At 41.4% G+C, this 11,832-nt stretch overlaps 2 protein-coding genes across 3 annotated transcripts in view; one reads left to right on the forward strand and one right to left on the reverse strand.

Annotated features, from left to right (window-relative positions):
* The window catches only part of trnau1apb (tRNA selenocysteine 1 associated protein 1b), a 6,705-nt gene extending 1,538 nt beyond the window's left edge, over positions 1 to 5,167 (forward strand). Inside the window, exons 3-9 of one of the 2 annotated variants that reach the window (XM_035670002.1) lie at positions 927 to 1,026; positions 1,786 to 1,838; positions 2,103 to 2,231; positions 2,722 to 2,838; positions 3,303 to 3,609; positions 3,729 to 3,774; positions 4,106 to 5,167. In XM_035670002.1, coding sequence (XP_035525895.1) covers positions 927 to 1,026; positions 1,786 to 1,838; positions 2,103 to 2,231; positions 2,722 to 2,838; positions 3,303 to 3,609; positions 3,729 to 3,774; positions 4,106 to 4,242 — 889 coding nt within the window. In that variant the 3' untranslated portion in view covers positions 4,243 to 5,167. The remainder of the gene's footprint in view (positions 1 to 926; positions 1,027 to 1,785; positions 1,839 to 2,102; positions 2,232 to 2,721; positions 2,839 to 3,302; positions 3,610 to 3,728; positions 3,775 to 4,105) is intronic. The other variant, XM_035670003.1, reaches the window with a different exon arrangement.
* Positions 4,820 to 11,615, reverse strand: fitm1 (fat storage-inducing transmembrane protein 1). The gene is made up of 3 exons (XM_035670004.1): positions 11,419 to 11,615; positions 8,305 to 9,492; positions 4,820 to 6,797 (listed from the first exon to the last, which is right to left on the reverse strand). Exons 2-3 carry the CDS (start codon positions 8,481 to 8,483, stop codon positions 6,122 to 6,124), a joined length of 855 nt encoding a protein of 284 aa, XP_035525897.1. The 5' UTR covers positions 8,484 to 9,492; positions 11,419 to 11,615; the 3' UTR covers positions 4,820 to 6,121.
* Positions 11,616 to 11,832: the final 217 nt, after the last annotated feature.

An 11,832-nucleotide genomic window follows, 5' to 3' on the forward strand; every position in this document is an offset into this window, starting at 1 on the left:
ATTTTTTATATCGATATATCGCCCAGCCCTATCCACTACCCTGCCTGACTCTGAACGTAACACACAGCACAAACATGAACATGTTTAGTAGAGGTAGACTCTTTAGGCTCTAGCTCAAGTGTTAAGTGTTGACTCACCTCCATTATAAATAACTACAGGAAACCATGTAAGTGGTTACACCAAGTGTTGTTTTAAGACAAGCCTGTAGCTCACCCTTAAGCCTGGGTCATCATCAGGAGTCCTTTTTTTAATCAGTAGTTTATACACACACACAAAGGGCAACCGTTTACGGCTAATTAGTTTAATCAGCCAAAGTCAGTAATTAGCACACACATTATTAAACCATTAATCAAACTATAACTAATAACTAACAGCAGTTAATGTTGTATCATACTTAAAATGTTGTTTAATGTTTCTGTAGTGGTAACAAAATGTTACAAATTATACATTTAAACCATTTGAATCAAACTAAAAGCTCCTTGCGCCAAATTCCCTTTAAGAAATATCACATATTAAATTCTTAACGTGTCCGTAAAAACACGTATCTCTAGACACACAAGCTAAGGGACGTTCAACAGCGGGTTGTTGACGGTCTTCTGGTCAGTTCGGCATTAATATAATCCATAAAGATGAACTGTGTTCCGTACAAACTTTAGATTTAGTCGCCTCCGCCTCCATTGTAGCTGTGCTCTTTAAGCAGGGAACAGTGTGGGAAAGAGAGGCAGACCCTTTCAAAAGGATTCCTCACTAAAATACATGCTGTTTGGTGGATCAGATACAGGCAGAATTGTACACTGTTAATTCACCATCCATTATGTGTGTGTGGGTATTAATCAGAATGTGACAGCAGGTTTGATGGCACAATGACCTGTGTGCAGTTGCTGTTTTAGAAACGGTTTCCTCTCTCTCTCCATTCTCTGGTGCAGTGGTTCAGCTGGATACTGCTTTGTGGAGCTGGCAGATGAAGCAAGTGTTGACCGCTGCGTCCAAAGACTCAACGGAAAACTGGTTCCTGGATCAAACCCGGTCAGTCCTATGGTGTAATTGCAAAATACTTACTCACATATCTTTGATGCAATCCTTACTGTAATATATCATTGTTTCTCCATGAATATAAATAAATATACTATTGACAATTTAATACTGCCTTCCTTTTTTTCCAGTATTAGTTACGTTATCAAGCAGTATTTAATTGTTGATTTGACTGTGGATAGTGGAGCTCAACTAGTCTTGGTCCTCTTTTGTTACAACAGTAACTCAATAGTATTTAATGTTTATAAATCAATATACAGCTGTACAGCGTTTTTCTCTGTAAACACCAGATTCTTGTTAATACATTTGTTAAATGTGCCAAATTAGTTTGATTTGCTTTTTGTTGTCTGTAGTGACAAAGTCTATTTAAGGGTCTGGTGAAACATATAATGCCAGCTTGAAACTTAAGTCTCAGTGTTGTGTAAAGTTGTGAGCTTTAGCTGCTTGCTGCTGGCCTTGTGAGTTGGCCAAGCTACTGGGCTCCCCTGTCCACCGGCCTGTATCTGCTGCTGAAGGTGGCTGAGAGGCTGCTTGTACATGAATGTACTTTGTTTGAAGCTGGTGAATAGAGTCTCTGGTAGGAACTAACTGAGGAATGGGCTAAAGGCTGGTCTGGGTGGTGGAGGTATGTAAACCCAAATAACAACAACTATAATAACTCCACTCTTTATTTCCAGCAATATCAGTGCTATACTACACGTCTTTGGTGTTTGAGGTTGGCTTAGTGTGTGTTTTCTCTCTTCCCCTGTGCAGCCCCGGAAGTTTAAGCTAAACTATGCCACCTATGGGAAACGGCCAGAGGCAGGGTAAGATATGATTCACATTTAACTTTGGCTTGTTCTTTATTTAAATACCCCCTCCAGACATCTATTCAGACAGTCTGCTGGGAACAATAATGTGTCTATAATTCAAATCACTTTTAAGTCCATTCTCAGTGGATGTGCACTGGTGGATCACACTGTACAAGTTGCATAGTGGACCAGGACCGACTTCCTAACTATTTGTGATATCACAAATGTAGTAATGGTAATACAGTAAGAACATTTGACCAAAGCTTTTACTTCTTTTAGGCCGGAGTTCTCAGTGTTTGTGGGAGACTTGGCCTCTGAGGTGGACGACTTCCAACTGCATCAAGTTTTCAAGAAGTATCTTTCCTGCAAGGGAGCCAAAGTGGTTACTGACCAATACGGATACTCCAGGTACGTCAGCTCTTAGAGGTGGACCTGACCGTGACGTGGCTTCAGAAATGTTACAAGTATTCAGTTTGACATCAGATGAACTACATATTTAATTTCCTTGGTGTGTTATGTGTAATATTCTGCTTTGAATATTATTGTAAGAAATATACAATAATATAAAATGTGTCCTGCTTTCTGTGTTGTTATGATTATTTAGATAGCAGTGCTATGGACGTTGAACACCAGTGCATCGTCATCTATTTTCGAAAAAGGCTGAAGAAATGTTTCTTACCGTCTTATGCTAAAACTATTGTTTTCCCCATATAGGCTAAGCAAGAGCAACTCACAATTCAAGTGATGCTACCTCATGTTAAAAAGTAAAACAACAAGTTTCAGTTCTACCATAATAATACCCATTATATTCTGTTTCTCATTATAAGTGGCTATTAAATGCCAAGTATGGAGTGTGTGGTGGTGTGGAGGGGGGGTGTAACTACTGTTTGACTTGCAGAGGTTACGGCTTCGTCAAGTTTGGGGAGGAGAACGAGCAGAAGAAGGCGATCGAGGAGTGCCAGGGCACGATGCTGGGGGGAAAGCCGCTCAGGCTCAGTATCGCTGTGGCAAAGAGGTAAGACGCTGAAGAGGAAACATGATGGAACGTGGCAAAATATCCACACTGTACATCTTCTCCCACAATTTAATGACCCTCAGAGTAAAATGATGTAGTCGAAGTTACGAAGTTATGAGAGACAGACTAAAGGATGGTTGCACCAGTGACTCGATTGATCAATGGAATAAATCTGTAGAATACTCGATTACTTAATGAATCTTTTCATGGGATTTGTCGACGGTAATAAAAGTAAAACGTATTGTCAGCTTTATCCTTTTAAACAGTACTTAATCTGCACAATACGAGAACAACACAATATTGCCCTCTGAAATCTGGATGACACTGTAGAGGTACATACGTCTGCCCAGCCTACGTTTCCTTTTCATTTGAACTTGAATCCAATAACTGCGCTGCATTATAAGTGTTCTTCTCTAAATTCCAAAAACTGTTAATGAAACGTTGTTGTCTTCGTTGTGTTGCAGCCAGAAGATGAGCAACTACCATGGGGGCCAGGGCCAGAATTACCATAGCAACTACAACCAGTCCCCGTCCAGTTACTACGGCAGCAATAGCAGCGGGGGCCAGGGGGGTTACTACTCTCAGTGGGGTGGCTACGACCAGTACAGCGGCTACAACAACACTGGCTATAACAGCGGCTATGCCAGCGGCTACAACAGTGGCTACAACTACAACTACGGGCCCTATGGATACCCCCCACCAGGCCACGTGATGCCACCCCCTCCCATGGGGGTGCCACCCATGTCCACTGACATGTCAGGAGCCATAGAGGTGAGGGAGATACTTTGACACCCATGCTTAAAGGAATACCGGAGTTCCTGCAGGGCTTTTCATTCATGTGACACACGTATACTTTCAGTGTCTCCGAAATAATGTTTGTGTTTCCCCAGCAGGGCCATGAGGAGACGGGGGGCATGGAGGAGGAAAATGTAGAAGGTAAGGCCCTTTAGGAGCGGTAGCAGATAAAGACTTCCACACAACCCTGTTGGAAGGGAGCAAGACTTTATCCTGCCACGTGTGTGTGTGTCGCTCAGACACACCAACCTGCAGCTCTTTATTGACGCAGTCCCCACATGTGCAGTATTTCAATGTTGATTTTAGAATTTGAATGCCAGTGCTATGAACGAAGCTTGGAACTATTGGGTACAGCCCTAATTTGCACGGTCATTCGTTTCATCGTTTCATCTTTTCATCTTTTGATTGCATGCACACATATATAACTCACACTGTGGATGCGTACAAATCATTACTTGTTGGTATTTTCCAGAGCCCATCCCTGAATGTGACGTGGAGCAGTGGAACAAAGATTTTATGCAGCGCAGTGAGGAGCTCTACGACGCCATGATGACCTGTCACTGGGAACCCATGGACTCAGTTGACTCCCCCATCCCATCTTTCTCTTGATAATTCTTACTGTTCCTACCCCCCAAACCTTAAATATTTCATTTTTTTATGATTTTGTACTTCCCTTAAATCTGCCATGGTCTGATACCACATTGACCCCGACACAGGGACAGCTTCGGCCCACTGTTTGTACTGTAACTGACTGAAGGCTGAGAGTACATCCACATGTACACACAAATATTCACTCGATTTTAATGTTTACCATGTTGGTAATATTCAAAAAGTTGTTTGATAATCAGTGAAGTTGCTACCATGAGCTCCTCAATACAGTGTAGGGATGAAATGTTGAAGCAGCCTTCTCTGCTGTTGAGTGGCACACAGTAGCTGTAGCAAACTGAACGTTGTGTCAGTATTTCAATATTTAATGATGTCACTGAGGAACAAACTCCACTGTCTTACTTTTGTTGATCCATGTTGAAATGGTGACACCAGCAAAAGCTAACTTTGTTCATTGAGTATGTCCCCGGGAGAACAGATTGTCTTCTGAAGACAAAAGTTTAAACTATGCCTTAATTATCATTGGCCATGTACGTCCTCTCAGTCTAGGATGGACTAGAATGACTTTGTATATACAGGATAACAGTCTTGTTCATTTTTAATAAGGAAACTTTCCTCAGTTTTTCTGATAGATTTAATGGACATTATGTGGGTAGAAGTGAACATAAGGAGTTGACCCAACAGTAATCAAATGTAATTTATCACTGTTTTCCAGACAAGAAGCTCTGTGTCTTTCTATATAATAGATGAATGGTACAACCTCCCAATACCTTTTTGAGCGCTGTGAAACTGCATGTATTCATTTTGTGAGGTTGACAGCTGATCTGCTGTATCAGATGTCTAGGCCACATTTATCCTCTGACGTCTGTTTTTGTATATATTTTCTTTCTGCAGGCGATTTATCAATAAAACAATTTTAGGAGGGAAATGCTCCATTGTCTTCACTTTATTCAGGTTGATTTTAGTTTTGTGAAGTCGTGCTTAGGAAGAGCAGTACTTTGAGGCGACTGTACATGATAATCAGGTATTTGTATGCCTAGTTCAGTTTTATTTGGTATATTCTTTTTTTTTAATCCTTTTTCTAATTCTTCCTCCAGTGTTTCCTCAGCACGTATGAAAAGTGCTATACAAATAGAGTCTGATTGGTTGACTATCTGGTATGTTAACCATGCTAACCATTTTATTTAGGATGCTAATTAGCATGCTAACATGCTAATAGAAAACTGAAGTACATCTCAGGCTGATAGGAATTAGATTATAATATTTAATTATGAATCCAGGTATTGGACAAATTGAAAGTTTGACACGCAAAGCTAATGACATTCCCATCATCCTCAGCTGTACTTTGTGTTAACTGCTAACATGTCCTAGCATGCTAAGATGCGAATATATCTGCAGAACATCAGCATGCTAGCATTATAATGGGTGCATGTTAGCAATGCTGATGGTTGCATTTAGCTCAAAGCACTGATATATGAAAGTACAGCCTCACAGAGCTGGTAGCATGGCTGAGCACCGCCGTATGTACTTCTATAATAGTTTATTTTAGTTGTTGGCACATACCCATCAAATCTTTCAGTTTTTCTGCATTGTAAACCAATCTGGAGCTGTGGGTTCAGTAAAGTCTCCCAAACATTTGCAGCCTAATTGGTAACCGCTGGCTCTCCTGTCACCCACTGTGACTCCCTGATACGATGGAACAGAAAACAACAGCATGCATTAGAAAACTGCGTGTTTGATGACACATTTTGAAAGCAGTTTGTCTGTTTCAACAGAATTTACTGAACAGATTTTGTGTTTGTTACTGAATCCTCAGTCATCTTCACACAACCTCCTGCTAATGATCTAAAACATCTGTCTTTGTTAACATCTGTTCTTTCAGTTAATTGCAGTGATCATGGATTAGTTTTGGGTTCTCTGCCTCAGCACTGCTGGTCTTGGTGTTGAGCAGTCCCAGTCCAGGCCTCCCGGGGCAGCACCAGCTGGGTCCCAGGCGGTACCAGCCTTGGTACAGTACCCTCCAGCTCAGACACCCCAGAGCGCCCCCTAACAGCTGTGTGGGGAACTGAGGGAAGTAAGCCAAGAGACAGAGCAGCAGAAAGATCCAGAGCCCAAGCAGGAGAACACAGAACAGGAAGATGATCCTCAGGGGGGCATCTGAGATCCCACCTAAGTTCAGATAAGGTCCAAACACTGCTGTCTCCTCAGCCAAGAGCAGGCAGCACAGGCACAGGAGGAAGACATCTTCTGAAACTTCGTAGCCCCTCCACAGCATCCCAGCTTTGAGGCACACAGACTTACTCTCCCCTTCTCGCAGCACCAACAGAGGCCCGTTGGCGACCTCTGGGTTGGCGGCTAAAGGCTCGTAGCAGCTTCCCGTGGCGTTCTCCAGAAGGTCCAGGAGTTTACAGAAACCGAGCCACAATCCCCCAGCCACCCCGAGCCGAGAGAGGTGACGCATGGAGAGAGAGAGGGAGCGACGGATGGAGAAGGAGAGGAGGAAGACGAAGGAGCCGACAAAGACGCAGGTCCAGCCCCAACCGGAGCGCAAGAACATCCTGGAAGGAGGAGACGTGTAGTGGTTAAACATCATTACATCACATTCATTTATGTTAAGGATTGGTGCTAAACAAATAAAATTGAATTGAATTGAATTAACAGACAAATTAGTGTGATTGTTTAAAAGCCACCATTGAAAAATCCTCTAACGGCTCATTCTCAGCAGCATCACATTTCCTCAGGGTTCTTCTATTTTTTTTTTTTTAAGGTTTTTCCCCCATGAGTTTGGGAGAGAGATGCTTTCACAAACGAGGGTCCCAGGATAAAGGTTGTAAAAGCTAAATGATCTATTGTATGATATTTAGCACAGTGGTTCCCAACCTGGGGGTCGGGACTCCTACTAGGGTTCGCCAAAGCGTCATGGGGGGTCACAACACCTTCTTCATTTTAGGGGTTGTAAGAAAAATTCTGTATTTTATTTATTTCTGTGAAGAAAGCTAGATGAAATGGTTATTTTTGAACTTTACATTATTTTTAGGATTCTTTTCTGGCATAGGTTACTAACTGCCAGAACAGTGCAGATTAGTACATAGTGCTTACTTGATTATGTAGTATTAGCAGGCTTGGGGGGTAATGGATTTCATGTACCTGAGTTACGTAATCAGGATACAAAAAAAAAGGTAACTGTAATCCATTATATTTCCGGACATTGTTTTATCAGATTACAGTTGCATTTAGTAAAATTGGGGATCATTTTACAAAATTACAAATTTAAATACAGCTGGTTTCCCTAAAAAACAGACTGAGCACAGAACACATTTTTGATGCTAAAATCCTGTATCATGTTCTTTTATTTCACATTGTCACATTGTTCTGGTATCTTATACACACTTAAATCAATACTTTTAAATGCCATTTCCTTTCTCTTGTCTTTATTTTCACATTTGGTGTTAAAGTAATCCAAAAGTTACCATCTAAGAGTTACTTTTATAATGTGATACTATGATTAGGTTGCGGACTACACTTTTAACAATTAGTAACTGTTTCGGATCACTACTATTTTTAAAGTAAGCCTCCCAACCAAGTGTTGGTATGTAGTGTGGAATTAGGACACAGCTAATGAGTGCAGTACACCTGCAGTAGAACAGACCTTAAAGACAAATGCATGATGGTTGGTTTAGATATATCACAGGAAACTGATTGAACTACTCTGCTCCTATGTTTACAGTTTAACGAAGAAGAAATGTCTTAAGCATATTCAATAATACCTCAGCTTTGAACAAATCAATCACTCTGTCTCTCTGTCTCTCTCTAATGTTATAAGGAGTTCGGTCTAGACCTGCTCTATTTTAAAACGTGTCCTGAGATAACCTCTGTTATGATTTGGCGCTATACAAATAAAATTGAGTTGAATTGAACACTGACACGTCATCCAATTGGCAGAAATGATTTACTCTCGCTCAGTTTCCTTTGAGTAGTAACACAGTGCATTGTGGGCCTGCTGTCTCTGATGGAGGCAGGCGCACAATAATACCACTGGAAGTAAGTAACAGGAAGCAGCCTCACCTGTAGAGGAAGTGGCTTCTTCTGGCAAAGACGCTGTGCTGGGAGACCCAGAAGCTCAGTGCAGGCCCGAACATCAGCACTGCTGACAGCAACAGGTGGAAGTGCTGTCGGAACACAGTGCTACCCAGGAACCGGGCCGCCAGGTCCGTCAGGACCACCAGCACCGTGTTGAGGAACATCTGGACCCAAAATGGAACCTCTGACCGGATGTCAACTTAACCCAGTATTTCTGTATGAAAATGGACTGCTGCTGACTCCGAATGCAGCAGTGTGTTTGTGTAGATTATCCACCTCAGACTAAGTAGTATGCACAGTTTCATGTGATAAAGAGTTAATCCCGTCTAGAATGCACACAACACGCTAGTTGATGTTGTGGATTACCTCGGTTGCATATGGTAACAGTTCAGTCAATCAGTGCAGACTGAACTATATTTTAAGTTTTAGATTGGGTCCATTGGCACATTGATGGAAGATGAATCCAATTCCAGGGATCTAAAGACGCTTGCTGTATAGTTCAAAATAGCTTAAGTCCACTGGTGTTATGGAAGATGAATCCAGATCCTAAGACCTAAAGACGCTGGCTATGTAGTGGAAAATAACTGCTGTCCACTGGTGTTAGCTGCTAGTGTTCATCCACGCGTAGAGTGTACTCCATTACATGAATGAAGTGACAGCTGGGCCCTAGCATTCCTCAGATGGCTGCAAATATGTGCACACTGTGAAATCCATCCAGTGGGCAGTCCTGACTCAGTGGAGTATATTGTATCTGCTAGTAGCTTCAGTGCACAGTAGTTTAACTGCAGCTCTCAGTTTTCCAGTTTTCACACTTAGGACTGAAGACTTGAACAATGCAACCAAACAGCATCACTGTTACCTGGCAGGTTTTTCCTTGTATAGCAGGTTTCCCATGCGTGTTCTTCCTGTTTTCCTCTTGTTGTGCAGTGATTGTCAACTGGCTGCCAGCGTACTCCACTCAGCGATGGCTGTGTCACCCTGAGAGACGTCCAAGAGTTGTAGCTTCAGAATACCTCCCCTGTTCAAACTATCTCCGCGGTAACTGTAGCGTCTTCGCTCTTCTCTGTCACTGACACCCACTCTCCAACACACACATAAAAATACAGAGTGTGTTCTCGCCCTGTCATAGACCGCCCGGGCCTTGAAGGTATCACATTGCTCCTACTGAGATGACTGTAGGGTACAGAAAGGTTGAAGCAATGACATTGAGTCCTCTGTGTTAACATGTGTATCACAGGGTTTCTAACTAATTAAATTTGAATTGCCAGCAGAGTTAGAGGCTGGGAGTAAGCTAAGCAGTGCCAACAGAAGCAGTGCTACAGAAAAGTCAGGAATTGTCAGCAATGATGTGAAATTAGATGTAATATGTTGCATTATGTGTGTTTGCGTATTAATAGCAGTAACCTTTGTACTGTATCTGTGCTGGGACTCAGCTGTTGCAGCTGTCTGTCTCTGTCAATCAGTGAATGCTAACACACACACACACACACACACACACACAACCCACACACACACACAACCCACATCTACTGTCCTTTCTCTCTCACTCTCTCTCTCCCCCTCTCTCTCTCCCTCAGATATCACCCAGTTTCATTTAGTAACATGAACCGACCCTGACCAAAGCACTTCCATCAATTTACCACATAGTCCCCTTAAATCCACAAAGCTTCTAGCATTGGCATTTGTTTCCGTGCTGTTTTTGCTCTCTGTTTTCCTCATCAGTGGCTGATTTTCTGATGATGAATGAGTTATTGCTGTTATAGCAAAGATCATTTTGCGGATTTTCTTGCCTTCCTACAGTGTCTGGAGAGATGTATCAGGCTCTGATGCCTATCTTGGTGCGTATGTCTTGTATAAGCTACTTATACTGTCAATTGTTCAGTTAATACTTAATTGTTAATACTGTTTTTATAATATGTTGAAATCAGTCAGTTTGTATGCAATTTTCAAGTCCGTATTGAAAATAAATTTAAATAATAGATAAATTAGTAAAAAAGTTACATGTATGTATTTTTAATCTCGTGTCAATACAGATTGAAATATGTGTAATTCAAAATTAGACAGATTCTTCTCATTTGGTGCACTATTCTTTAATTTCCTGTTCACATTACTAGAACCTTCTTCTGTCCTTTGAATTTCTGAAACATGTGAGCTGAACTCTGCTGTTTGCCTGTCCAGAAATAAAGGTTGACCTTGTTTCGAGGTGTTAAATGTCTCCCTTCTCTCTTTTCTGACTGCGTGCAGGAAGGCTCAACAGCCTAGTTAAGTTCCAGACAGCATTCGATCCACTAACCACTACATTTGTTCACATCACCCCTGACTAATAGAAATGCCAGAAGACATTACGGCAATGTTTCTACATGTTTAAAGACATATTGGAGTTTGGGGAGTTTTTTTGGCCAAAAAAAATAACCAATAACAATCCATTAGTGCAACACGATGAGTTGCTTCCATATCAATGACCATATTTTTTAGGATATTCCAATGGTGATCAGATTACAGGAAACTGCAAGCCAACAGAGAAGTCTAAACACTCAGGGACAGATCTAAAGGGGTGGTTCCCAACTTTATTCCTTAAGCGACCCCTTTTCTATCATTGAGTAAACTGACTAAGTGATATATTTTATAGATATTTCATATTATATTCTATATATGTTTAAAAGTAGGCTAAATAAAAATTTGCCTTGTGCTTCACTATGGAAGCCCATTTCCACCAATATGACAAAAAAAAAATTCTGTAAGTCATTATAATGAGAAACATTCTCAAAATATTGACTTAGCATCTCAAAATAATGACTTTTTGATACTAAGTCAAAACACTGAGAAAGTTTGTCATTATAATGACTTACAGAATCCTTTTTTTCCCCATCACATTGGCTAAATGGACTTCCCTGAAAAGAGACTTCCCTGCTCATTACATTGTCCAACACACACACACACACACACACACACACACACACACATTCTCCAGATGACTGCGATGTTGCAACAAAGCACAGTTTTAGCAGTCTGAAATATGCTGGCCGAGAGCTGCTGAAGGGAAGAATGCATTCCCGCCTGTTACAGCTTCCATTAATATCCACAATATTTGGAACTTACTTGCTGGTAGGTGGACTGAAGGTCCGGGTCCTGTTGCAGCAGGGTGAACGTGAATGAATGAGAGATGTCCATGTCCGTTAAGCTTATAACAAAAATAAAGACATGCTTCAAAACCGCTGTATGTGCATCCAACAGAACCAAAATAAGTTAAACTAAACTCTTCTGTGTGTACTCATGTCAGTGTCACACACCTGAGTCTGTTTCTATCTGATTCTGGACATGCAGTGACTGTAGTTCAAACATATGCACTGGTCGCTATGAGAGTTATTATTTCACACACTGCTGGCTGCGGGTGCACAGTAACACTGTGGGTCCCAACCTGTTACCTCAAAGGACCCCTATTCTATTAATCAGTATGAACTGAAACAAACTCCTGACTCAGTGACATATTTTATTGATATTTCATATTATATT

Source organism: Morone saxatilis, unplaced genomic scaffold (assembly GCF_004916995.1).
Source record: "Morone saxatilis isolate NCDOM2014 unplaced genomic scaffold, NCSU_SB_2.0 Contig23, whole genome shotgun sequence".
Lineage (NCBI taxonomy): Eukaryota > Metazoa > Chordata > Actinopteri > Moronidae > Morone > Morone saxatilis.